Source organism: Anarrhichthys ocellatus, unplaced genomic scaffold (assembly GCF_004355925.1).
Source record: "Anarrhichthys ocellatus isolate YVR2014 unplaced genomic scaffold, GSC_Weel_1.0 scaffold1, whole genome shotgun sequence".
In the NCBI taxonomy this organism is placed as follows: Eukaryota; Metazoa; Chordata; class Actinopteri; order Perciformes; family Anarhichadidae; genus Anarrhichthys; species Anarrhichthys ocellatus.
The window spans coordinates 8,053,397-8,077,448 of NW_022280031.1; the positions used below are offsets into that span (position 1 = coordinate 8,053,397).

Genomic DNA, 24,052 nt, shown 5'->3' on the forward strand with positions numbered 1-24,052 from the left:
CTCAGTAAAATTACCAGCAGCTGTCACAGTGTCTTTCATTATTTACTGTCACTGTGGCTGCAACAGGATGTGTCTCTTAATCACATTATTAGATACAAATGAATTAAAACTGATATATTTGATACTCACGGGTGAATTCTGCTGTAGAAGAGAATGCCTTAAAGTTTCCTCCTTTATATCATCCTTCAATCTCACAACTAAGATGGAAAGCCAAAGGCTTTAGTGTACAGGCCAGAACTTATCACTAAGGGCTTTCATCCCTGACTGGTTTAGTAGAAAACTTCAAGTAGAAGATGATGGTTGAGGCCAGGGTTTTCCTAACTGGTTAAGTGGTCAAAATAAAATGAATGTTGCTGAGGTTGGTGCTAGTTCATAGTCAAGGGATCAGAGTTGGAATTAGTTTAGTTTTTATTTTAAACAAATACGCTTTTCAAAATATTTCTAGTCCTCGCAAAGATAAAAGTGCATGTGTATGTCTATCTATGTGCGTGTGCTACGTTCTCTTTGTCTGTATGCTTGTGGACAGTATTATGTGTTGCTGTTAGCTGGTTGCAATCATCAAGACCTTTTTCTCTAAGCACTAAAGTGGCTGACGGTCAAAGCAGCCAAATCGCAGTGTCCTGTGGTCCAGAACTACAGTGTGTCAAGACCGCGGACATCTTTTACTCGTCTATGAACGCAATCCCTTCAATCCTGCAGAGAAAAATACACAAATCCAGAATTAACACAGCAGTTTGGCTGCAGTCAATTTGCAATTACCAATCATTGCAACAATAGCGCAGCACAAAAGAAGTGAGTGACATCAATGTGCAGCGGGAATATTTCCAGGTAACGGGGTGAGGAAAAAGAGGGTATGGCCTTGCCTTCTTAGCAGCTACAGGACAAATGTCCTTTTGATTGGAGTTGAGGGATTTCCACACGGTGGTTTTAGACATTTCATCAGATATATTAATATCAGAGGGGTCACACCTAAGGAGCAGGGAGAGGAAAAGGAGGGTGAGAGCAGAAAGAAGAGTGTTGGGAGTAAGTTGGTTGCTTCGGGAGAGGTCTCAGTGTGTTAGTATTCACATGGTGCACTTGACAGCAGATCACCACACACCAAACAAGACATATAGATTGACAGGAAAGTGAAGCATTTCTCTCATAATCTTACCACTCTGATCATCTGATGTCCATCCTGTCCATTTGAGTGTGTGTGGGGGTTCATGTGTGTGTGCTCACCTGAGGTCATGTGCTTTGAGGGTCTGGACGGGCTTGCTACTCTCCATGGGAATCTGAACAGCAGTTGTGTCTTCCTTCGTTGTACTGAGCATAATCTGTGATTCCTACAAGACACATCAATGCCACAAACGTGCAGTCAATAGATGCATGTTTATTTATTTTCATCTGTGTATTTCAAGATTCCATTCAGACTACCTCTTCTATCGATTTGGAGGCATCATCAAGGTTTTTTTTCTTCCACTCAGGCATTAAGTCATCCAGGTAACTTAGCTCTCGGTCGGAGAAACAGCAGTCCAGCAGTTTGCGAACAAAAACCAGAGCCAGCACCTTCAGGCACAGGAGGAAAACGTTTTTTAAATGGAAGACATTTGGAGAGAGAGAGAGAGAGAGAGAGAGAGGACGTTGGCGGTTGCCAGCTCACCATCATTGGGAAGACGATAGCGGCAGGTGAGGTCTTAATGAACCAGAGCAGCAGCAGACAGGTGAGCTGTGTCAGAGTGAACAGGTGCACTTTCCTCAAGGGGACGTGACGCAGGTAGATGAAGTCTGGCTGGTGCTTCGCCGGCATGCCGAACAACTTTAGACGGTCAAAGAACTGAGAAGTGACCGCAGTTGGTGGAGAAGTTAGAGACAAAGAGGGAAAAGGAGAGAGATGAATTAATGAGAGCAGAGAAGGAAGACAGGTGGTGAATATGGCAAGAGAGAGAAAGTGTTTATGAATGACACATTTAGTTGGATTAGTCTGACAATCAACTGTCAGGCCTCACTGAAATGGAACGGAATTAATTAGATCAGGAGAGGGCGTCACAGGGACAGCCAAATTAAAAAGATGGAGAGGGTATAAGAATAACCTCGGACATTTTGTATTTGAATGACTCCCAGCTGAAGCAATAGGTATGAATATAGTAAAAGTTGAACACATATCTGTTTGTTCCATCTTGCAAATTATTCACAGGTTCCGGTCTGTAAAAAACATGACAACACACTACACTACAACCAGGGGGTGCAAAATTCAGACATTTTGTAATTGTACTACAGTGGCTCTATTGTAAATATTTATATTTTACCATAAAGGATATTGTTCCTGTGTCACATTTCACGTTACCTGTATGCCTTTTAATGAAGAGACTCCCATGTAAAGGAAAACACCATACAGCACTGGCATAGGAATGAACTGGGAAAAAAAACAAAATACATCAATGAGCTTTGATGACAAACATTATCCAAAATATCCCAGCCAGAGAGGAGCAGCATTATTGCATAGCTTGTCTGACTAACCTGCAGAGCTCCAGTCATGAATACAGAGCAGCCCATGAGCAGGAAGATGACCAGGCCAGTGAGCCTCTGTTCCCTGATGCCCAGGAAGCGAGGCTGCTCTCCTGGAGCCGAGCTTTCTGACTCCAGCTTCAGGCTGTTGACGTGAGAGATGGACAGCACCGTGGCTGCTACGAACCAGGGCAAGCCCATGATGGAGCACACCGCCAGCATCACTCCGACGATGAGCAGGTCCAGGTGGTACCCACAGCCCTTCTGCAAACCAGAGAGAAGGTCAGTTACGTACACGTATAACTGAGCTACAGTTTGCAGGTCACCAGCTTCAGTTGGAAACAACTGTGCAAAGCAGATGTATATTGTCTTACCAGCAGTTTGTGCTCTTTGCGGTTGATGATGACGGCAGTTATCTGTTGGTCCATGAAGATGAGGATGGTGCACAGAAGAGCAGGAATAGTTGCAGCCAGGACTGTCCACCATGGGTTGCTTCCTATTGGATTGATCAACCAACCTCGGTCATCTCTGGTAGGCTGGAAGATCACAATAGAGAGGAGTGAGGCCATGATTCACACATGAGCATGTGGCGTTCATATTAAGGTCCGCACTAGAATCATTAATTCCTCTATACCTGGAATTTGCTGGGCACCTTCAACTTCTGGGAGGGGACTCCAATGACATAATCAAGCAGAACCATGACGGCAATGGTGAGAAACACCGCAAAGTCACTGATCATGGATCGCACCTGGGCAGGAGAGATAACAACACCAAGGGATCGGTGGTTGCTAATGTGGCATGTCATTGTGAATATCTGGTGACACAGTCATATACTTCGAATACCTTGGTGGGGAAATAACGACTTGTCTTGAATTGTTTGAGGAAGGCAGACATGAAGAAAGTCGAGAAGAACAAGATGGTGGACCAGAAGAGAACATCTGGCGTGTAGGGGCCATGGTGGCCACATGCTGTCCCAACAAAGTGGCCCTGCTGACTGATACACTCCTGTAGAGATTTACAGATCGGTTACATTAGAACAAAATTGCCTGAGTTGACTCTAGTAAAAATAAATCAAAAGGCTGTTTTATCTAAATTATATGACGGACAGGAAGGAGTCTACAAAGCTTAAAGAAACAAGACAAGCTTTTAGTGTGCTCAGTTATACACACAGCAGTGAAAGGTTAGTCAATTAGATGTCCTTGTCAGTGTTGTCAGGCGAGCTGCCCACGGGAAGGTGAGTGGGTTAGTTGAATGTTAACAAAAGTAAACCTGTTGGAGCAAAAGCAGTGTGTGCTCATGTGGAAGTTACACTGAGATTAGGTGTCAGAGTGTGTGTGCTTCCACATAGTTACATTACCTTGACAGTAAGGTTGGTCCAGAGTACTTCAGCTGCTGTGATGTTTCTCGCACTCCACAGTTGTAAGGTTTTATTACTGGGGTTATCAGGCTCTGCACACCTACAGCTACAGAGAATAGACAGCACAACACAGATTTACAAAACTGGGCTTGCAGGCTTTTATCACTAAAATTAGGCCAGACATGAAGGGAACAGCATTCTAGGATGTGATCTGAAGGCTTGTAGAGAAGAGCAGAAACGTGGAGAGAACAAAGGTGAAGCCACAATGTGAAGAGAGGCTTGTAGAGAGAACGACAGCTGTATATTCTTAAAGGACAACAAACAATGAAAAATGAAAAATCTGCCATATGAGCCAGCAAAGTGAAAATTGTGTTACTCACTACGCCAGTGTGAGTTTGTCGAGATCACTGTTTGCATTGTAGGGGTAGACTTCTCCCAGGTGGATTAGCTTTTCCAAGGCCTCGTAGATGAAGATGAGGCAGATCAGGGCGGCAAAGGCCTCCTCTGTGAACCGAGTTATGTAACACACCAGAGAGCTCGCATCAGTGGCAACCAGAATCAAACACAACACGGCCGTCCACAGGCCGATGCAAGTCCTCAGAGACAGATAGGACAGGTCGTAGTCCCTGATGTGAAAAGAGAAGAGAAGAATACAGGGAATACATAACCAGTTAACCGACGACTACAGTGGTGATGATACAAATGTCACAGACAGGTTGTTGTAATACATACTTGCAGAACTTGTAGAGGATTTTCTCAAAAACCAGCACAGGACCTGTGCTGCCCAGAATGGTGAGAGGCTGACCAGCAAACACAGAGTAGGCTACTCCAGTCATAGACGCACCGAGTAAGGACTCTATGGCACTCTACAACACATGGTGGAAATACAGAGTGTATGTCTCGTATTCAGTAACATGTACACTGTCCATACTATTCATAATCTTCCAATCCCACTGCAGTACGTTACTGTGTCTGAGTGTGTTTGTGCCCTTACGATGCGTCCCTCTGTCGCCTCCCCCAGCAGTCCTCCAAAGGTGATGACAGGAGACATGCAGGCACAGTAGAGGAAGAGGAAGGAGGCCACACACTGGAGGTTAAGACCATCCTTAAAGTCACTCAGATAGAACGGAGCTTTCCTCTTGATGTCCAGTATCAGACCACCAAACAACCTGATCACAGTACGCAACAAAAAAAGAGGGGCGCGGCAGTTTAGAACACAATCTGGTGAAGAAATAGATATGTAGAGATATAATATCAAGCTGACACACCCAAGTGTCCTAGAATACAATTCTACATCACTGCATCAAGGTTTAAAAACAAGATTTTCAGTGACCTTTGAGAAATAAAAGGAAGAGTGTTTTGGTGCATGCTTTTTTCTTTTAGGCTATCACACTTGGGTTGTCACTTTCTTATCCCACGTCAGCTCCTCACAAATCAAAGTTTAGATTCTTTAGCGCCAGCCACTGACAAACTGGAGAGTGCTAACTCACCCCGGGCTTCCACATATCCCTTCAGTAAACAAAACAGGTGCTAAATCCATGTTCTCCACAGCCTGTTTGGAAGACAGCATATCTGTCTACATCTATGTTATTTCCCAGTTGTGGGGATCAAATATTTTTATTTTTGAAACCTGAATTTGTCTGTATTGTTGTGTATTAACCTTGTATTATAGAAGCCATTACTGAAGCAACAAGCCTGTGTAATTAACCTGCAGATAACAGCTCACCTTCCCGTTCTCTGTAGCTCTGGTCCGTGGTGCTCAGCATGTAGTTCTTCCTCTACCTGGCAGGTTGTGCCATTAGGGACTCCTCGTATCTTTCTCTTCTCCTGCAGGTACCCAATACCAGTCCAGGAACAGACAAATAAATAAAAAAAGCTCAACATTTACATACATATACATCCACTCTTGGTTGCATCTAAGTTCTAGCTAAAATTCAAACCTAAAGAGTAAATCTCATCACATCTGTGTACCTGAGAGGGGACACTCTTTGGGGGCTCAATGCGGATGGAGGGGTCCCACTCTCCTGGTGGCAGAACCGTCACCTGATCTAGAAACTCATCTATCCCAGCCAGCAGGTCACTTCTGTCCTTTGCCTTGTAGGCTACATCATGAAAGATCTGGTCCAGACAAAAGTGAGGGCAGGGGAAGCTTAACTGCCTGCCATCGCAATACAGATGTTGGGATTTGATTTGTTCTGTGAAAGTTTCTTAGTTAGATTTGACTTGGCAGAGCTTTCTTACTTCATCTGTCATGATGGTCGCCATAGAGCGTCCAATTTCGTGGTATTGCTGAGCCTTTCCATCTTGGCCCAGGAGAATGAAGAGGAACCTGATATTTGTCAGCAGATGATTTAGAGTATATCAAGCATTCCCGGATTACTGATATTGACATTTGATTTCAGGACTTAACCATGGTGGCCGTCTACCTGGTAGGTATGGGGACCTCAGTGAGTCCGGTGAGCAGCACAGCAGGGGAGAGGCGGACAAAGGCCACAATGGGCCTCTCCAGGAAGTCCAGTTCTCCCACCAATACATTGGAGGCCTCTGCACCCTCTGGGATCTTCTTCATAAAGTGCGTGTCAACCTGGTGAGACAAGTCAGAAGTTAACTTTAGTTAAGAATACAAAAAAAGACTTAATTCCAGCGGTGCACTGAGATTCTTGCATCCTGTAACTTCAGAACTAACAATGCAAATATAAATGTCTTTAATGTACATAAAGCTGTCCCACCACAGGTGCAGCAGAATGCCAGAGAACCTAGCTAGCATTTCAGTGCTCAGGATACAGATATCAGTGTCCAGATATGCACTAAAATCCCTGGTGGAAATTAATGGCTAAATGGAAGCTTTCATCTTTGCCCTTTGTGGCTGTACTTCACAGTGTTGCAGCGATGAGCTGCTGCTGTGAGATGCACTTTGAACAAATGTAGTTTTCCTGTTGTTTCCTAATTGTTGACAGCACAGTGCACCAAACATTGATTATAGATAGCAGGGTGCTACAAGACACGTATCGAACAAATATACAAGCAAAAAACACTGCTGTTGTCCGAAGTGTTAATCCACCCTTTTTTATATTCAAGTTCTATTGTGGCCTTCACAACATCTACCGATAAATGTAAACTGTGCACTGAACGAACTGCAGCACATTAATGACTGCCTGCTTATTTACTTTGCTTGTTTGAGTGGCGTCCTGTCCGCCACCATTCTTGGCGGGTTCTGTAGCTGCCGGAGGGTGGGGAGATGTGGCTGACCCTGTTAGACAGTAAGGGTGTGTGTATGTGTGTTTGAGAGAGAGAGAGACAGAGAGAGAGAATCTGAGTTAGTGCAAATATCTATCGGCCTGCCAAGTGCAAAGTAAGAAAAACGCCAGTTAGGCTTAGCCGCCAATATATCGCCCATTTGTTCGGAAACAGGCTTTGGCAGTCAGTTTCTGAAAGCATTAAATGTCACTGCTTAGAAATCCTGCTTTTGTATGTGTCTGTCTGTTACTTAGTCTTGTTGCTTTTAGTCTCCTCTATGTCTACTTTTATTAGTTTGTCTAAATCTTAAATCTTATGTAAATCTTATGTAATTATCATATCAAGCAGACCTGTCTCTAACTTAAGTAATTATAAGTCATATTTCCAAGACTTTCTGTTTCTGTAGCCAGATGTACAAAATTAATTATAGTTTAAATCCATGACAGTGGATTCCTACATATGAGTCATACCAAGAAATGATCTGTGATAATGAAATGTTTGTCACCCACCTGTCAGATGGGTCTCTGAGTGTTTGCGGGTTCCCTCAGCCATGGAGCGCACGATGGGCATCAGGTTCTTCTTCTTCTCATTCTGGTGATGGTGTCTCTTCAGCAGAGCCTCACGCACCTTCACTCTCACAGTGTCGTCCAGCTCATGGGACGCCTCCTGGTGGTCCAGCACCATGTCTGCAACACACGAACAAAGAAACACGCATGATAAGTACAAGAAGTTATTTTCTCTAAAGGTATACAAATATTTATTTCAGAGAGCCACATTCCAATTGAGAGAGAGACATCTGATTTCCATTTTTTTTTTGCATTGACCAGCAAGATTTATTTGAGGTTTATTGCATTGGGTTTAGTAAAGTTACCCAATAAACAAATCCCTTGGTCCAATCTGTGCTATTTTGACCAGAACTTCAATCCATTTATGATCAATAAAAGAAAAACTAGCTAATAACCTATTTAAGATTCCCTGTGCTCCAACTACAGAGCCTTCCTTGAACTATGACATATTTGCCTTTTTCAGTTTTTCGGGTTTAATTTCTGTCATTAAAATGTAAAGGCACAGTACTGATAAGAAAGTGCGTGTTGGAGGTGGTCAGTCAGTATGTGGTGAACATATCAAGTCATTTGGGACTGCAGAGAATAATCACCATCTCTTTACCTCTCTCACCCCTTCTGCTCTCCTCCCTTCCAAGTCTTTTCTATTTCGCTTGCTGAGTCAGCACCAGCTCTTTCCTTCCTTATTTCCTTCCCTCCTCCACACTCAATCAAAGTGTCTGCCTGATACACACACACACACACACACACACAAACACACACACAAACACACACACACACACACACACACACACACTAGCAGTGCCTGCATTAATTCTGAGCACGCTTCAGGCTTCACGCTTTAATATGTGATGCTCAGCGCCAGTATAATCAACAAGGACAGTGACAAGAGAACCACCTGAAATTAAATCAAAACACACAAATGCTACATCTAACGTAGCCTCCACACACACTGGATGGAACACTTCCCCTCTAATTTAACACTACATCAACAGCTCTGCCTCCTCCGGTGTATCACTTGACTGGTGACCATCAGTTACTCATACGATAATGAGATACATTCAATAATACCTGGCATACGCATTTTATGCTACTTCAAGCATTTCCTATTACAGTCTCTTGGTCTTTGCCACGCTTTCAAAATCAAACAAGTAAAGAAATAAATAACTTTTTTGTCTCTATCTTGTCTACCATCTTGCTGCTCTTGTTGAGTCCAGGTGCTGCTGGCAGGAGTCACATGGACAAGAGAGGAAAGTGAGAAGAGCACTGGAGAGCTGGAGAAGAGGAATGATTGCAGGCAACAAGGTAAATCAGGGTCATAATATGACCATGAGGAAGACTGATTGATAGGGAGCCTTGAACCATGTGATCTTTTGTATGTGTGTATGTACATGTACTGTACAAGTGCGTCTGTTTGGTGCATGGACAAGAACGTGAACCCTAAATTTGAATTGCAGAAGCATTCAGCTAAAACATTTGTGCATTTGTTTAGTTTTGTGTGTGTTTGTGGGTGAATGTTTGTATTCGTATATAAATCATTTGTTTATCTGTCAGATTTTAAAACTAGGGTGATTCACGTACATGAACAGTGCTTATCCAATCGTGTTTCTGCATGCAAATGAGCTTGAACTGTGCAGGCAGCAGCTTTATGTAATTATAGAGTTCGATGCAAATAAGGTTCAACAGAAGTTCAGCTGCAGTATTTTAGGAAAGCACAACCACAGAAAAAACATGCAGCTGAAGTCTTTACAGCCACTGGTGAACTGTAAGTATGGAATGACACGAGACAGTGTTGTGCTTGTTTGTGTTTACATCTCAAGACAGTAATTCAGCGCTCTGGTACTGAGATAAGAATGCATGTCAGTTAGAAAAATTGTCACCTGCAATCTCTTCGATGCTGTCAGCGTGCATGTCAAGTAACACGCTGCCATTGATGATGCAACTGCGGAGCTCAAACAGGCTGTGGAGGGAAAGAGTTGCGACATAGGGCTTGCTCCACCTCTCCCCTCCATCCTCCACGTCTTCCTCAAACTTCAGCCACCTGCGAGGTAAAGACAGGCGAGAAGTTTGCAAGTAGGAGTAAAGGTGAAGTGTTATTACTTTTTTCTTTTGAATTCTGCTCATCAAATTTCCTACAACTTAAAAATGCTCCTAAATTTAAGAGAGCTCAAGAAGTAGGGATGGTAATCTTCTTCTAAAATAGTTTTGATATTTTTGTTGAAATTCTCATTATATCCAGACAGCAATCAATAAATCAAATACTCTGAGAAAAAAAGAAAAAAATCTGGTATCTGAGATATATAAATACATATATTATTCAATCCCTTGTTTATGAATTACAATTTTTTATTACAAATATATTTAAGATTGTCTCCCATGTTAAATTCCAATGATGATATTTAGGATTTCACAATTCTTTCAAAAATAGTAGCACAAATTGTTTGTCACTGATTGGCTTCTCATGCATGATTAATAACTTGTTGCTCTTAAATAGTCACTCCTACACTGTAAGTAGGAGTGAGTTGCTTGATGAATATGTCTTAAGAACGTTTTACTCCCATGTTGGGTCTTTAGAGCATTTTAAGTGCAATTCTTAGAGTTTTAATCAGTACAGGCCCAGATCAATGCAGACAGGAAGGATGGAGCATTAAATTATAAAATATAATATGTTTTCCCATCACAAACACACATCATGCTACGTTGTGGTTTCGCCATTCCCTCCCAGGAAAGATGCTTTTGACATAAATATCCACACAATATAAGGGAAAGGTTTGAAATTAGCATGTGCAACTGAGATTTTGCATATGACCTGCAGTGTTTTTCTTCTCTCTTTGGTGCTTTTCACTTTGAGCAAAAGGATCAAAGAATGATCCACTAAGTTTTAATATAATTACAGCTGTAGAGCTGCTGGGCTGTCAGAAGCTTTATTGCCAAGCATTGTTGCAAAAGCTGCCAGGGGAAATCCTGACCTGGCTGTTTCCTTCCACTCAGCATCCTTGCCATCCTTCACACAGATCTCATCCAGCTCAGTGAACAGCTCGTGGGCCACATGTTCAGCATCCTCCTCCGTGCCCAGAATGAACTGGACGCGCTGGGACGGCGTGTCTGATGAAGTGAGATAATGTGAGGGAGGAACGAGAGGTGAACAGTGGTTCTCAAAAGACTTTCACAAACACACACAACACTGCTTACTTTGTCATACACACCTTTTAAATGCACACGCAAACACAAACACACCTAAGCACATGCACACACACATGTAACATGCTGACTAGTCCCTGCTCTTTGGTAGCTAATTAGTGGGCTTGTCAATTTAAGCCTGGGGTGCTGTATGTGTGTGTGCAAGTGTGTGAAGTGTCCGCAGTATTGATAAGCTTTGTTTAACAACCACCTCCTCTCTGGTGGATGTGCAAGTGTTCTACACTGAGCCGTGACAGTATAACAAATAATAATTTGTAATTTTCCTTCTCTCTCTTTGACTGAGAAATCACTGGATGCGCCTAAAGAAACATTTGAAAAGTAAAAGACACTGTCAGCAAAGAAGAAGAGGTTTTGTGTGTGTTACCATGACTGGACGTGGCCGTCTCACTTTCCTCGCTTTGCTGTGTCGCGATGCTTCCCGCCCTTCTGTCTCTCTTGCGGTGGCGAGAGCCGTGAGCCTTGTGGTGACGATGGCTCTGCCTGGGCATCCGAACCCCCACAAACAGAGCCCTGTGGCCTGAAAAAGAGGCGAGACGAGATTTTACTTTCACCACTGAGTAATAGTTTTATACAGATACTTAGTGTCATGATTTATTGTAAAATAAATATGTAAACATTTGAGCTGTTCGATGTGTTCCTAAACTGTGTAAATGTAAATAAAGAAATCTCACAATGAATGTCTTGGCAAGTTATCTGATGAAGTTTGCAACTTAACACATCAGGACTGTCATTTTTAACTTTGACTTTGAGAATGTTAAGAGTGTTTTTGTTGTTGTTGTTATTTCTATTTAATCAGATCAGTTCTTCAGTTTTGTGCTGTACCTTTAAAATGTTTTTGTTTTTGAACACATTCTTTTCATTCTACTTCTTGGCAACTTCCAAGGAACAAAACCTGGTAAAACTTGCAAACTGCAGTTGTGAAGGTTGTTGGTAACAAGAAGCACTAAATGCACTGTGCACTGTTAGAATAAAACACTAATACTACTAGCAGTAGTAGTAGGATTATTGTCACTGCTAATAATAACAAACACAAATTTGTCCATCGAGTTTGCAGTTGTTTGTCTGTGTCCCTGACATACTGGTCAATTGCAAACCTTATCACCCAAAGGTGAAGGTTGAATGGCATGTAAAACAATAAAAATAGAAAACATATTCTATTCAATCATGGCATTTATTAACAATATCAATATCAGATGTGAAAAGACATCATTCTTCATAAATGATAATCTTATCTTTTGATAAATGTTGCCCAACAAACACTCATATCTGACCGAGGGCAATAGAAACAAAAGCTTATCCCATCAAAACCATTTGAAACAGTCACAGAAATATTCTACACTTAAGGACTTTAAGTAAAGGGTTCAACAGTGTTTTCCACTGCATGTTACTCACCTTCCAGTTCCTCCTTCTCATAGTGGATGTTCAGTACTGAGCTGGTCCCTCCCTGGTCTACCACCACCTCCTCATCTGGCCTCTGATGGATACACACAAAGACACATGTAAGTATAATGCCACTGTTCTTTTTAGGGATATTCAGTGCCGATTACAAGTTTCTTTACTATGGCCTTTGTGTCCAGCAGCCAAATTGTTCTTATGGAAAAAGTTCAACTTTGTAGAAAACCTTCAGCCCGTCAAGATCGGTCTGTGAAAAGGTCATTATATACAGAAGTGTCCTGTTAAAGACAAACTACTCACACAGTAACAGAGCCACTAATTGGCAACAGCTTTTCATCAATGTGCATCAAATTCCAGACAGCCTATTCTCAGACCGTCTGGCACAGACACCCAGAGAAGGACAGGCAGGCGGCACACAAACACACACACACACACACACACACACACGCACACACACACACACACACACACATGCCAGAGTTAAGCAGAGCATGAGTCAGTTGTGAAATGTGCTAGGCTCTAATATCGAGGAGGAATCAAATCAAATCAAATCAAATTAGCAGAGAGCCACATTCCTAAAGGGTTGCTGCTGTGGGGAGACTGCCGCAGGATGTCAACTGTGTTTTACTATCCCAGCCATGAGGCGTTGTCAGAAACAGTGGTGTTTGCCGAAGTGCAGAGGCGAGTGTTATCCATGGTCATGTATTGGTCCTATGCTAATGAGGGCAGAGTGCTGTGGGAACCTCTACTGTGGCTCTGGAAGTCTGTGCTGCTGCAGCGTCTCTGTTTTCAGGATCTGTCTTCATCCCTCTAGTGCAAGCGAGAGTAAATCTTTCATTTCTAATCTGTGTGACCTCCCACATGCTGTTAAAGACGGCGAGTGTGTACCACTGAACCAAAGTATGCCACCCTTTGTTTTCTGCTCTAACCTTTGACACAGATCTGGATGCCGGATGCGACATTACCCATAAAGTGTGTCAGCATAGGTAAAAGCTGGCTTCAGTCGTTAGAATCAATAGCAAAAATCTATAAATAAATGCAAACAGTTGATGGAGATGCTCACAGGCACACTGGTATATAAATGCAGCTCTCTACATAATAGATGCTTCCGCCCACTCTGAACACATGATCTGTACATACTGGATGTGTTTGCAAGAGTGTGTGAGGGTGGCGAAGGCAGAATTTGTTACAGATGATTGAAATATCTGCCATGTGGCAAAACTGACACCCACTCTTCAAAAAATGATTAACAGTGTAGAGTGTTGACCTGACTTGAAAAAAAAAAGAATCAGTTTGAAAATGAAATATTTTTAATGACAGAGAATGGAGAGAGAAATGTCACAGAGGAGGAGTAGCTACATAAGATTGTTAATGTTCAACAACGAAAACTCATAATTTGGTTACAGTTGTGCCTGTAAAATATATATGTATATATATTTGCTACCTGCTTGTGTGTCCATCAAAAGATGGATGTGTATATAATGACAGATCATTCAATTAGTGTCACTTTCAGGGTTAAAACTGAGGGACAAACACTGTGATCCACAGTCTCTGTCATGCAGTCTTTTACTGTAATTGGTCACTCCAATATCCAGAGAGCAGCGAACGCGGCATCTCGGGCTGCTACATGATGGCCACAGAGGAAAAAATAATTACAATTTGTCCTTCTGAAGTGCTATTGGCGAGAGCTGAGAGTTGCATAAGTGGAGTGGAAATGAAAATGTCTTGGTCTGTTGGAGCAGCATCCTCATTTATTCTGGTGAAAAAACATTATGGTTTGGCTTATGAGAAGTGTAAAACCATACATCCTGTTAATGTGATTGATTGGTTATTTTATTACAGTTTTTTCAAGGACGTAAAACAAAATTTGCACTAAAATATCCTGTGTATGTATGACTGTGTGTATTACTGCAAGTGTGTGTATGGAGGAAGAGCGAGCGGTGATTTTTCTTAGTTCTCCTGGGGTTTGGCTGATAAAACACTATATTGACAAAAAATTTTGAATCATGCTGGTTTCCGCCTGCAGTTAGGAAATGTGATAAATGGGGATGGTGCTGTGTGTGTGTGTGTGTGTGTGTGTGTGTGTGTGAGTATTTCAGACTGTATTTACACTAACACTAAAGTCCCTAAGCTGTTTTTTGTTTTCTGTTCCATTCTTTTAGCCTTTCATGCTACAAAAACAGAACAGCTAAGCATATTAACACTAGATTGTGATAAGGAAAACAAATTCACATGCAGTTCAGACATAAAAGCAAGAAATCAGAGTAAAACATCTTCCTGTATTGTTTTTTTATTTTTTATACCAAGCGCTCTAATGTCAGCACGGCCGGGCACTTATAATTCACACAATAGTTTAAAACAGCTTTGGGATCCCAAGACATGCACTTAATTCACAGGTGTGGGTGGCCTGGCGTTGCCTTCCTGCCTCCTTTCTCCACCATATCAGTGCTGTGGGATTTATTTTTTCTTTCCATGACTGAGCACTTCTTAATCCGGAGGCAATTCTGTCCTTGTAAAGAATAAGGCCACTTAATTAAGAAGTCATGCTTGAGCCAAACCCTGAATGTGACTCATGGTTTTATAATTATGATTATGCAAGGGATGGTAGTGCAGTGACAGAAAAAGAAGGCTTTTGAATGTGTGTATACATCAAAGTGCCCCTAAGCAAGGCTCTAAACCAGCACTTGATTTTTAGAATATAAACCATGTATGTGAAATGTCTTCTTCATCGAACGATAAACCAAGTAATCTCTGTCGTTCTGTTTGTCTGCGTGTTCTTTGCATATCTCGACAATCTCATCCTACTTCACACTTGGCGGATGTATTGCTGAGGAGCCAGGGGAGTGCCGTGTCGAATTTGGTCAAATTTGGACATGTGACATGTTCAATATTAATAAACTTTGAATAAACAAGCTAATAGAGCTCTGTCCAGCAGCGGCGGGGCTTCAGGCCTCTGCAGACTGACTCCAGTATATCTTTCGCAGTGGGCCTGACTTACATTCACCGCACTTACATTTGCTGGATAATTGACAAAACCTGCTAATGTCACATGGGTGTATTTCACCAAACGTTTCTGACCGTGAGACACCACGACTTGCATGTGTTTTTCAGCTGCGGATTTAGTGATTTTTGGGCTCATACAAACGCCATCTTCCTTTACTTTTCACCCTTTCGGTAACTGAGAATGTTGGTACTGGGAATGTTAAAAAAGGTATACTCAAAAATTTTTTAGGGCTTTTATTGCCTTTTTATGAGAGAACCTGGAAGATGACAGGAAACGGGGGAGAGAGAGGGGATGACACACGGTAAAGGGTCGCCAAACGTTATTGAACCCGGGCCGCTGCCATGGACCCAGCCAATAGGGGGCGCATGCTCTACCTATTTCCTCCTCCTTCAAAGTGCAAAGTAAGGAGGTATACAGTTGAGTTGCATATTTTCTAAGTTACACAGTAGTACTTTGTACATTGAGTTAGAATAGTAACATAATTCAATATTTTTCATATCTAAACATCATAATAATTCTACAGCTATTCAAGCCTACCTTGCCTAATCGTAAAGTCTGCCCCTGTTTTTTTCCCATGTGAATCGAGGTGTATTTCACTGTTGTTTCTGACTGTGAGTAGCTGCAACTTGAGTGTGTGACGCAACTATGTCATGGCAGGAAGCACAGTGTTGAGAGTGACATTGTTTTTTGTGAGCGGTTCTCGAGAAAGCTGCAAGCAGCAACACCACAGACCAAGCATTGCACTAGTCTTTGTAAATAAGAATGATCCCCCATTCACTCTGCTGGGTTAGAATATACTTTTGTGAAGTGTTGACACCAAACATTTCTCCTTTCTCTCATTCTAAGAAAAGACTATGACAAACGTAAAAAACTGTACTAAGTGAAGTGTAGCACCACAATGTCCAAGTCATTATTACAGAGTGTACAGTGAGTTTTTAAAACTTTCTTGCTGAAAACATCTGCCTGCTACGGTCTAAACGGCACTATGAGAGCGGTAAGTATGAAACATACCATAAAGTTGCTAAACATTGAGCTTAAACATGCTATAAAGCTCCGCAAAGTCAAGTGGAGCTTCAGATTCAAGTGATGATTATTGATTATAGCTCTTTAAAATAACAAACAATCCTGTGCATGCCAACCCTCCACTGGGTGAATCTCTTCCTGCTCTCACATGTAATCCTGCTTCACACACACACACACACACACACACACACACAGAGCTAGTGTTATCAGTCAGTGCAGCTGTGGCTGGTGAATTAGGGCTGCTATGCAGTGTGTGGGTTTGGGCTCAGGCTGGAGGCAGTTGGGTCCATTAGAACTGGAGCTTTACCAAACATACACACACAACAAGAGAGAATGGATGAGAGAGAGAGAGAGAGACAGAGAGAGAGAGAGAGAGAGACTCTAAAAGCTCTTTGCCCCAGAAAGCATTGTAGATCATCGAATCATCAATTAGTTTGGATCCATATGGTGCACACACACACACACACACACACACACACACACACACACACACACACACACACAAACAGAAATAAGAGGAAAGTCAACTCCTCACTCAATTACAAATGAACTACAGAGTGGGTGGATTTTTTTGTCAGAGAACGACGTAACAGAAAATAAAAATCTTCTTTTAGGTCATCTTTATCAGATTACACTACGGTGTTGTCAATGCCATGGATATGATCGTCCTTCTCCTGAGTCCAAGCTCTCCATAACACGATATGACTCACAGCCGGTAGTCACAGTTCAACACCTTCTTAATGGCGAACGCATGCAGGTATGTGTTTTTTAACGGGTTAATGGTTCCCTGTTGTTCATACCTCACCTCCCTTGTGTCACATTATGGGCTTCAGCTAATTAAAAGCTCACATGGCACTTTAGGTTACTCTCTCTCTATGGGTGAGCACATCTGTGACCTCCAAAGCATGCACGTGTGCGTGATTAACCACCGACAGGGCACAGCATTTGTGATCTGCTGCCTGGTTCTATCACCTGGTAACAGTCCCTTTTTCCTCCACTCTTGTCCTCAAGCTTCAGATCACTCTCAGTGCTTGGGAGGGTTTATGACTCCAAAATAATTTTCCACACAGATTACTGCCACTGCACCAAAGAGGCGGTCCACAACTAGCCCCAAAATGGATTCCTGTCCTTGAGTTTCCACCCGTGGGAAACGCATTGGAGCTGCCTCGTGGTTGGATATGTGAAAAGAAGCACATTATAGTGCCTGAGGATCATGTGAATTTACAAAAGGAAAAAAATAAACATTACAGCTTAAAAGAGCACTGTATTCTAACTCTTTGATATTTTGCTCCAGTTAAGTTTTGGTTTAGTGGCACGTTACATGGCACAGGTATTTGTGGCCCAAAATATTCAGTTTGCCCCTTCAGATCTTTCCACAGTGATGCTATTAAATGATTGGGTTCAAATTTTCAAGTCTGTCGTAAAATAATAATACGTTGCTCGTATGCGCAGAAACAGTTTTTCCTTACTGAACTAATTCCTCCTGTTCGTAAGAGGCATTAAAAGATCCATTTCCAATGCTCTTTCAATGTATGTGATGGGGGACAAAATTCACAGTGCTCGTTTCGTGTACAGAAAATATGTGGCTTCAAATCAAGTGGGTATCTTCCAAAGTTAGTCGTTTTAGTATGAAATTCCCTCTTTGTGTTTCCACAGACAGCGTTTGCTTTTTGAGCTGTGGTGGAGAAACAAGGGGATTTTGTGCTAAAAAGAAACGTTGACACTTCATTTGTCTAACTCAGACTGCTCATATAAGCTTTAGATAAACTTTGGAATGTATATAGCACAAAACAAGGATTTTGTCCCACATCACTTGGAAGCATGTTAGGAATGGCTCTGTTAATAGCTAATATGTACAGGGGGAATGATTAGGCTACAGCAAGCAAAACACATTTAAATGTTGATGTGGGTACCTATTTGTTACCCTATCCTTGAAATGTTTTGTCTATAATGACACATTTTCACATTATTTAGTTATTGATGATAATCTAACATAAACTAATCCTTCTATGAATGCACAGTGCCTTTAAGCACCCCAATCTAGTGTCTCTGCATGTAGAGGCCAAAAATAGAGAGCTGCTATCACTCGCCTACGTTTGATAACTAAACAAAAACAAGATGATTTTTCTGGCAGGGCAGATTGTCCCAGAAAGACGTTAGATTCCCAGAGCAGAATTAAGATACTTCACACAGTGTCCTACTTATGATGCAGAAAGTGACTGTGGACACACACAGGTGCATTCCTTGGTGTGATATGTAAACTGCAAGTTGAGAATCACCTACAGCATGTAAAGAAGAGAAATCCTCATACATTCTCAGACTACTGCTGTATGACCAAAACATTTTTTTCCTAGGAGACTTTGCTGCCCAGTAAACCAATCCAGGTGTTGTTGTCAGTGAGCAGTTAAAGCTCTTCTGTAATTCTTTCAGTTCAAAATTCTTCAGAGATAAAACAAGTTGGGCAAAATCAGAAAGTAATGTCAAAGTGCATTACAGTGAAACCGATTGAACTGGTCATCGCCCTGAACAAATAGAGCAGCAATGATTTGCATCCCAGTCTCCGGACTAAGAGGGGCAATCAATGTGCTGCGATAAAATGTCCTTTCACTCTATCAGGACTGTGAGGGAGCTGTGAGAGGAGCTTCAGAGGGCTGATATGGAGACGTTTGGAATTCAGAGGGACAACACACATGACAGACACCGTGTAGTTTGGCTAAGAAAGAAGCAGGAATTATTTTTGTGTGAGCACATAGTATTGTTGTCAGAGCAAGTTCATTAAGGGATATCTTTCACTCTGTATGAATGTAATAACTATGAGCAGTGAGCGTTGCAAGACAGTGAATGGTACCTTAGATAAATAAAAGTGCATCATGATTCAGCAGCCCGCTGTGGGCTTCCGAGTCATTCGAGATGTCTGTCGCAGTTGAGATGTCTCTCAACTGCTACGATGATATCTTTCATTCTAACAAAGCACTTGTTGAACATTTGTTTCTGTTTCAGTCCATGGAACCTTTTTGGATGCTGACCCCTCGCTCCTCCCTTCCCAGAAGCACCTGAACTGACAACAGGGACACAGATCCTGACTCAGACAACTGGGCCTGTCACTTCCAGACCAGACGGCTTCGTGTCTGAGAGGCATTGTTGACGCTCGCCGCCAAAGCAGCAGGCTACCGCTGCCCCTTCATTGCACCATCACTAATCTGCTGTAGAGACACATGTGACGGTGCTTCACTCAGAGGAGGGGTTAACATGAATGGATGAAAGGAAGAGGTACTGGTGAATAAGTGAACTAGGAGAGGAGAGAGCTGCAGGAGATAGGATGAAAGGGGTGGTTGTTTTGACTGCTTCAGCCCACGGGTAGCATGAGTCATTCGCACCTTTTTTTTGCCACACATACAATTCTTTCTCTCCACAGCCCTCGCTCTCTAATTGTTTTCTTTACAGACAGATTACTGCAGCCTTAGTTAGTTTAGTGGGTGAACGACGGTACAGTATAATTTTAACCGATTTTGGAGTTACACTTTGCAAAGTATGTTATCAAATTGAGACCATAAATTGTTTAAGAATATTCTCAATCAAAAACAAAAACTCTCTTAACTGCATGTGTCTGGATGATTCTCTGGTCATATGATACCTAAAACACTTGTGTGAAATGCAACTGGACCTACACTGTTTGAAGACTTTTGTTAACTCATATTAAACCTCTCTGGATCTTTACTCGAAGCAAACTAAACAAATCTCATTAAATGGTGGCTTTGGTCACATGTCGCATTACTATAACAGTTTCAAACATCATGTGGAGTATTGAGCACTTTAAAAGATTAAATTGCGACTTTCTCAGACTGATTACATTAGAAGGACTCTTTGTAAAAAAACAGTACAATACAGTATTGCTCTTTAAAATACACAATTATTCAGCAGATAGGTGAATATGGATTAACCCCCAAAAAGGACTCCAAACTGATTAAAATGAAAGCTACTGTAAAATGATTGGAAAAAGTAAACAGTCTCGTGTAGGGGGGGGGCCTCAAATTTATGATGTGAAGTGTCATAAATTATTACAAAACTGGAAAGAGAGTCACTGTCTTATAGTATCGGGGCTGATAGTGACACCATGAAAAACTGTAGTATTTTCCCTCACATCTTTGATTTTGTGCTCTTCATATTTGGCTCAGTATAGTACAGCATAGTCATAGCATTGTATGGTATGTATGGTGATTGTGTCTCTGTGCCTGGTTTTGTTGTTTGCATTACTCTTTGATTTACAACCATCTCCGTATGGTTATAAAAATCAGTGTAAGAATCAGTGGTGTAACTGAAGAAGTTGTCTCCTATCAATACAGTGCTCCTCTGTGGTGCATGTATACATTTGGCATCAATGGGACTGTAACGTGCTCAATTCAAACTGAAAATCAAGAGGCTGTCCTGAATGTAACTGTGTACCTGTACTTGAGAAAATACAGTGCGAGTCAGATTATCACATTGTGAGGGGTGTCAGTCATTCAGTGAACAGTGTCCAACAGTTCCTGAATGATTACATCCAAAGTGTAACATTGACTGTCACCTTCAGTTAAGAAGCAGCAGTTTGGCATTAGACGTATTTGCATAAACATTAGCTCTCTTGGGGTTTGTTTTCTTTACTTAGATTTGCTATTCTTTAATAACACGTACTATGTACTAAGTAATGAGGAATACATGTTTTGTAATAATTAGAAGCAAACCGACTGTCATGGTTTTAATTTTTTCGAGGGTAGAATAGTAGCAATCTATAACAAAATGACCTGCTTAATCTACTATAAATGAATTACAAAAAGCTATTCAATTAAATTTTTTTTCATGTCTTTGGTATTTTTGTCATAAACACTGAAATGATGATTGCTGGGTAATATGTATGTTGATGTTGTCCAATATCAAGTCTGCATTCAATCATGTGACGATACAATATATGGTGGCTAGTCTAACCTGTAGAGACAAGGTGAGCGCAGCATCATGCCAAACTAGCAGTCATGCTTTTCAAACATAAAAGAGCCAGTAAGGAGAGAAAAGAGAGAAAATAACTTGAGGAGAAGGTAAGCAGGCCTAATTTAGATTCCTTTGCTTCGTTATAAACAGTTGCCTGCCAACAGTGTGTGCTTCATAACTAGTATCTAGTGGGCACCGGGGTCTGTCATACTAACTTGCACCAGGGCCCGTCACAAGTACCTTTACGGCACTGCATGTTGGACTTGCTCATGCAACCCTATACTGCAGATCTAGATCTTAACACCGGAGGTGAAAACTAATTACAGTATTTACTTAACAACCTAAGAGCAAAGCAGAGGTACTGGTACTTTATGGAGTTACATTACAACGTGTGATGGCACATTTTGAGCACAGAAAAAAATGTAATTCAAGCACATAAGAGAAATTAAGTTTGGTAATAACCACATAAGTGCACAATGATAAACATTTATGTGGATGAAGGAAACACTGTAACAAACATGTTGAGCTCAAAATAGATTTTTGTACAAAATATAATCTTTTTGCTTGCAAAAATATTTTTCTGTGCTCAAAATGTCCCATTTCACCAAAGGGATGAGACACAGATATAAGTCTTTTTAACTGTACTTCTTTAGAAATACAGCAATATATTTTGGACAGTTGGTCAGACAAAACAAGGAATTTGAAGAGATCACCTTCAGCTTGAGGACTTTGTGATGGCTGTTTGTCAGTAATTACTGAAATTTTATAGAGCAAATGATAAATCGATAAATAAAGAATCCATAAAGGTGTCCTGTACTTATGACAGCTAAGGGCCACCTGTATCCCCAGCAACTTTACGGCTGCAAAGTGCTGCTTATAAATCAACACATAAAGAATGTAACACTCTGGATAGGTGTCCTTCTGCATTGGCACCTGAAGTGGATTTTTGAACACAGAACTTTTACTTACAAGCTGAGTATTTATACATCTTCATATTGCTGCTTCTACTCAAGCGAATAAACGGATTACCTTCCCCACTACTTGGGACACCTCAGCAGCGGCTTTTTGGCAAACATTTCAACTGGCTTCAGGTGGAGAGAATGGCAAAGATCCCAGTCCATGCTGACTGACCAGACTGCCACAGAAATAGTGGACGGACACACTTACAAGTTTCCTGTAGTGACAGTTAACTGGCATAACCCTAATGTTTGAAGAGTGAGCTTCCCAGGAAATGTCCCCTGCCTGCCAGACAGCTGTCTAATCATATAAGAGACTTCCCAGCTCACCTCTGGGCCTCTTCCATCTGTCTCCTGTCTCCAGACCGGATGTTATTACATATCATCATAATGGCATGACGCTGGGATACTGCATGCATGTTACAATCACGCTTCAAACATTACTGCGTGTCAGCTTCAACAGCCAGGTGTGCTCGCTGGTTCATTTGTTCACTGCTTTCTCTTTTCCCTCCAACTCCTCAGCTGACCCGGGATGTGATAATGGATCACAAATCAACAAGACAGTAAGGATGATGCCATGTTTACCTTCAAAACCTCATTTAACTGCAGGCTTTCCTCCCCCTGCAGACAGGATTGGCTATTAACGCACATGTAGGAAAGTAGAAGCTGATCAGTGTGGTACACGGTGTAAGGATGGCGTCAAGGTCATTTGAGGGTAACTAGGAAATAGCACGCTGTTTAATAAGCAAAGAGCCATCAAACTGACCCGTTCCTGTTATTCCTCTCACACAAGCGACTTCAGGACGGGCAGTTGACATTTGAATGCGGTTACAACACATCGATATCTGATCAATACTCTGCTGCAATCGTCGTGGCTGGAACACATTTATGTGTGCTTCAGGAACAGCCAAAAAAAGAACTCAGTTCATCGCAATGTCATACGCTCACCATTACCGCACGTGTTAGCGTCCCAAAATATCAGTATCAACAACATCCTCGGCACACAGCGTCATTCTGCAGGGTAAGAAACCGAATACAACTTAGTATCGAGGGAGAACGATAGTCCGCTTATACAAAAAAAATGTGCAAATAGCTGATCAATTTAAAACACTGCCGCATTCTATGACATGCATGGGGAAATACAACAGGGGCAAAGAAAACGGATGGGACCATTTCTGTCAATAAATAGTTCCTGAAATACGACAAATTATGAATTTCTATTGAAGAATTTCAAACTGAGGGCTACAGTTGTTGGAGCTTGAGTACATGCAGGTCTGTGCCAAAGCACCGCTCCATGCATTACACATTTAAAGGGCACTTTACCTGGTAGCTCAGGATGCTCTCAGGGTCGTTGACGGGCGTGCTCATGGCTTTTGGGTTAACCTGCTCAGTGTTCACGAAGTATACAGGTGAGACTTGCTCAAGGGGCGATCAGCCACTCGGCGCTGTTTTAGGACCTTTTGAAGAAGCGGTCACGAGTTGGCAACAGCAGTTGCTTCTGTTTCCGCAGACATGGTGAGATTAAACATCTCTTCCTGATGAGGAAATCGGTGAAAAGCGTAATTTTGCCCTCCCCGTGTTATGATGATCTCCCGTCGGCGCTTCCACCTCCCCTCCCTCCTGTCGTGGCTGTGGGAGCAAGATGCAGAGAGCATCGCTGCAGCATCAGCCAATCAGAGCGCAGAGGCGCACAACGGGCTGCAACGCGCTGCTGCTACCCAACACAATAAAACCAAGACAATGATACGCTTGTAAAGGTACGTTGCTCTACACACAATGTCCAGTTTAGCAGCTTCTCACATTTCAGCTCCTAAAATGTGCTGGATATGATCATTGTGTACAGTGTTGTTGCTTCTAACACGTCTCT

The 24,052-nt window shown here is 42.0% G+C and overlaps 1 protein-coding gene across 1 annotated transcript; it reads right to left on the minus strand.

Moving 5' to 3' along the window:
• Window positions 1–341: 341 nt before the first annotated feature.
• On the minus strand, window positions 342–23,813 carry slc4a8 (solute carrier family 4 member 8). The gene is made up of 25 exons (XM_031842831.1): window positions 23,509–23,813; window positions 12,238–12,319; window positions 11,210–11,362; window positions 10,614–10,749; window positions 9,525–9,685; window positions 7,591–7,767; window positions 7,012–7,094; window positions 6,271–6,428; window positions 6,086–6,173; window positions 5,816–5,962; window positions 5,571–5,671; window positions 4,839–5,013; window positions 4,577–4,710; window positions 4,225–4,470; window positions 3,845–3,950; window positions 3,331–3,492; window positions 3,122–3,235; window positions 2,862–3,023; window positions 2,500–2,751; window positions 2,327–2,395; window positions 1,643–1,816; window positions 1,417–1,548; window positions 1,222–1,325; window positions 864–969; window positions 342–693 (listed from the first exon to the last, which is right to left on the minus strand). Exons 1-25 carry the CDS (start codon window positions 23,551–23,553, stop codon window positions 688–690), a joined length of 3,273 nt encoding a protein of 1,090 aa, XP_031698691.1. The 5' UTR covers window positions 23,554–23,813; the 3' UTR covers window positions 342–687.
• Between the last annotated feature and the right edge of the window lie 239 nt (window positions 23,814–24,052).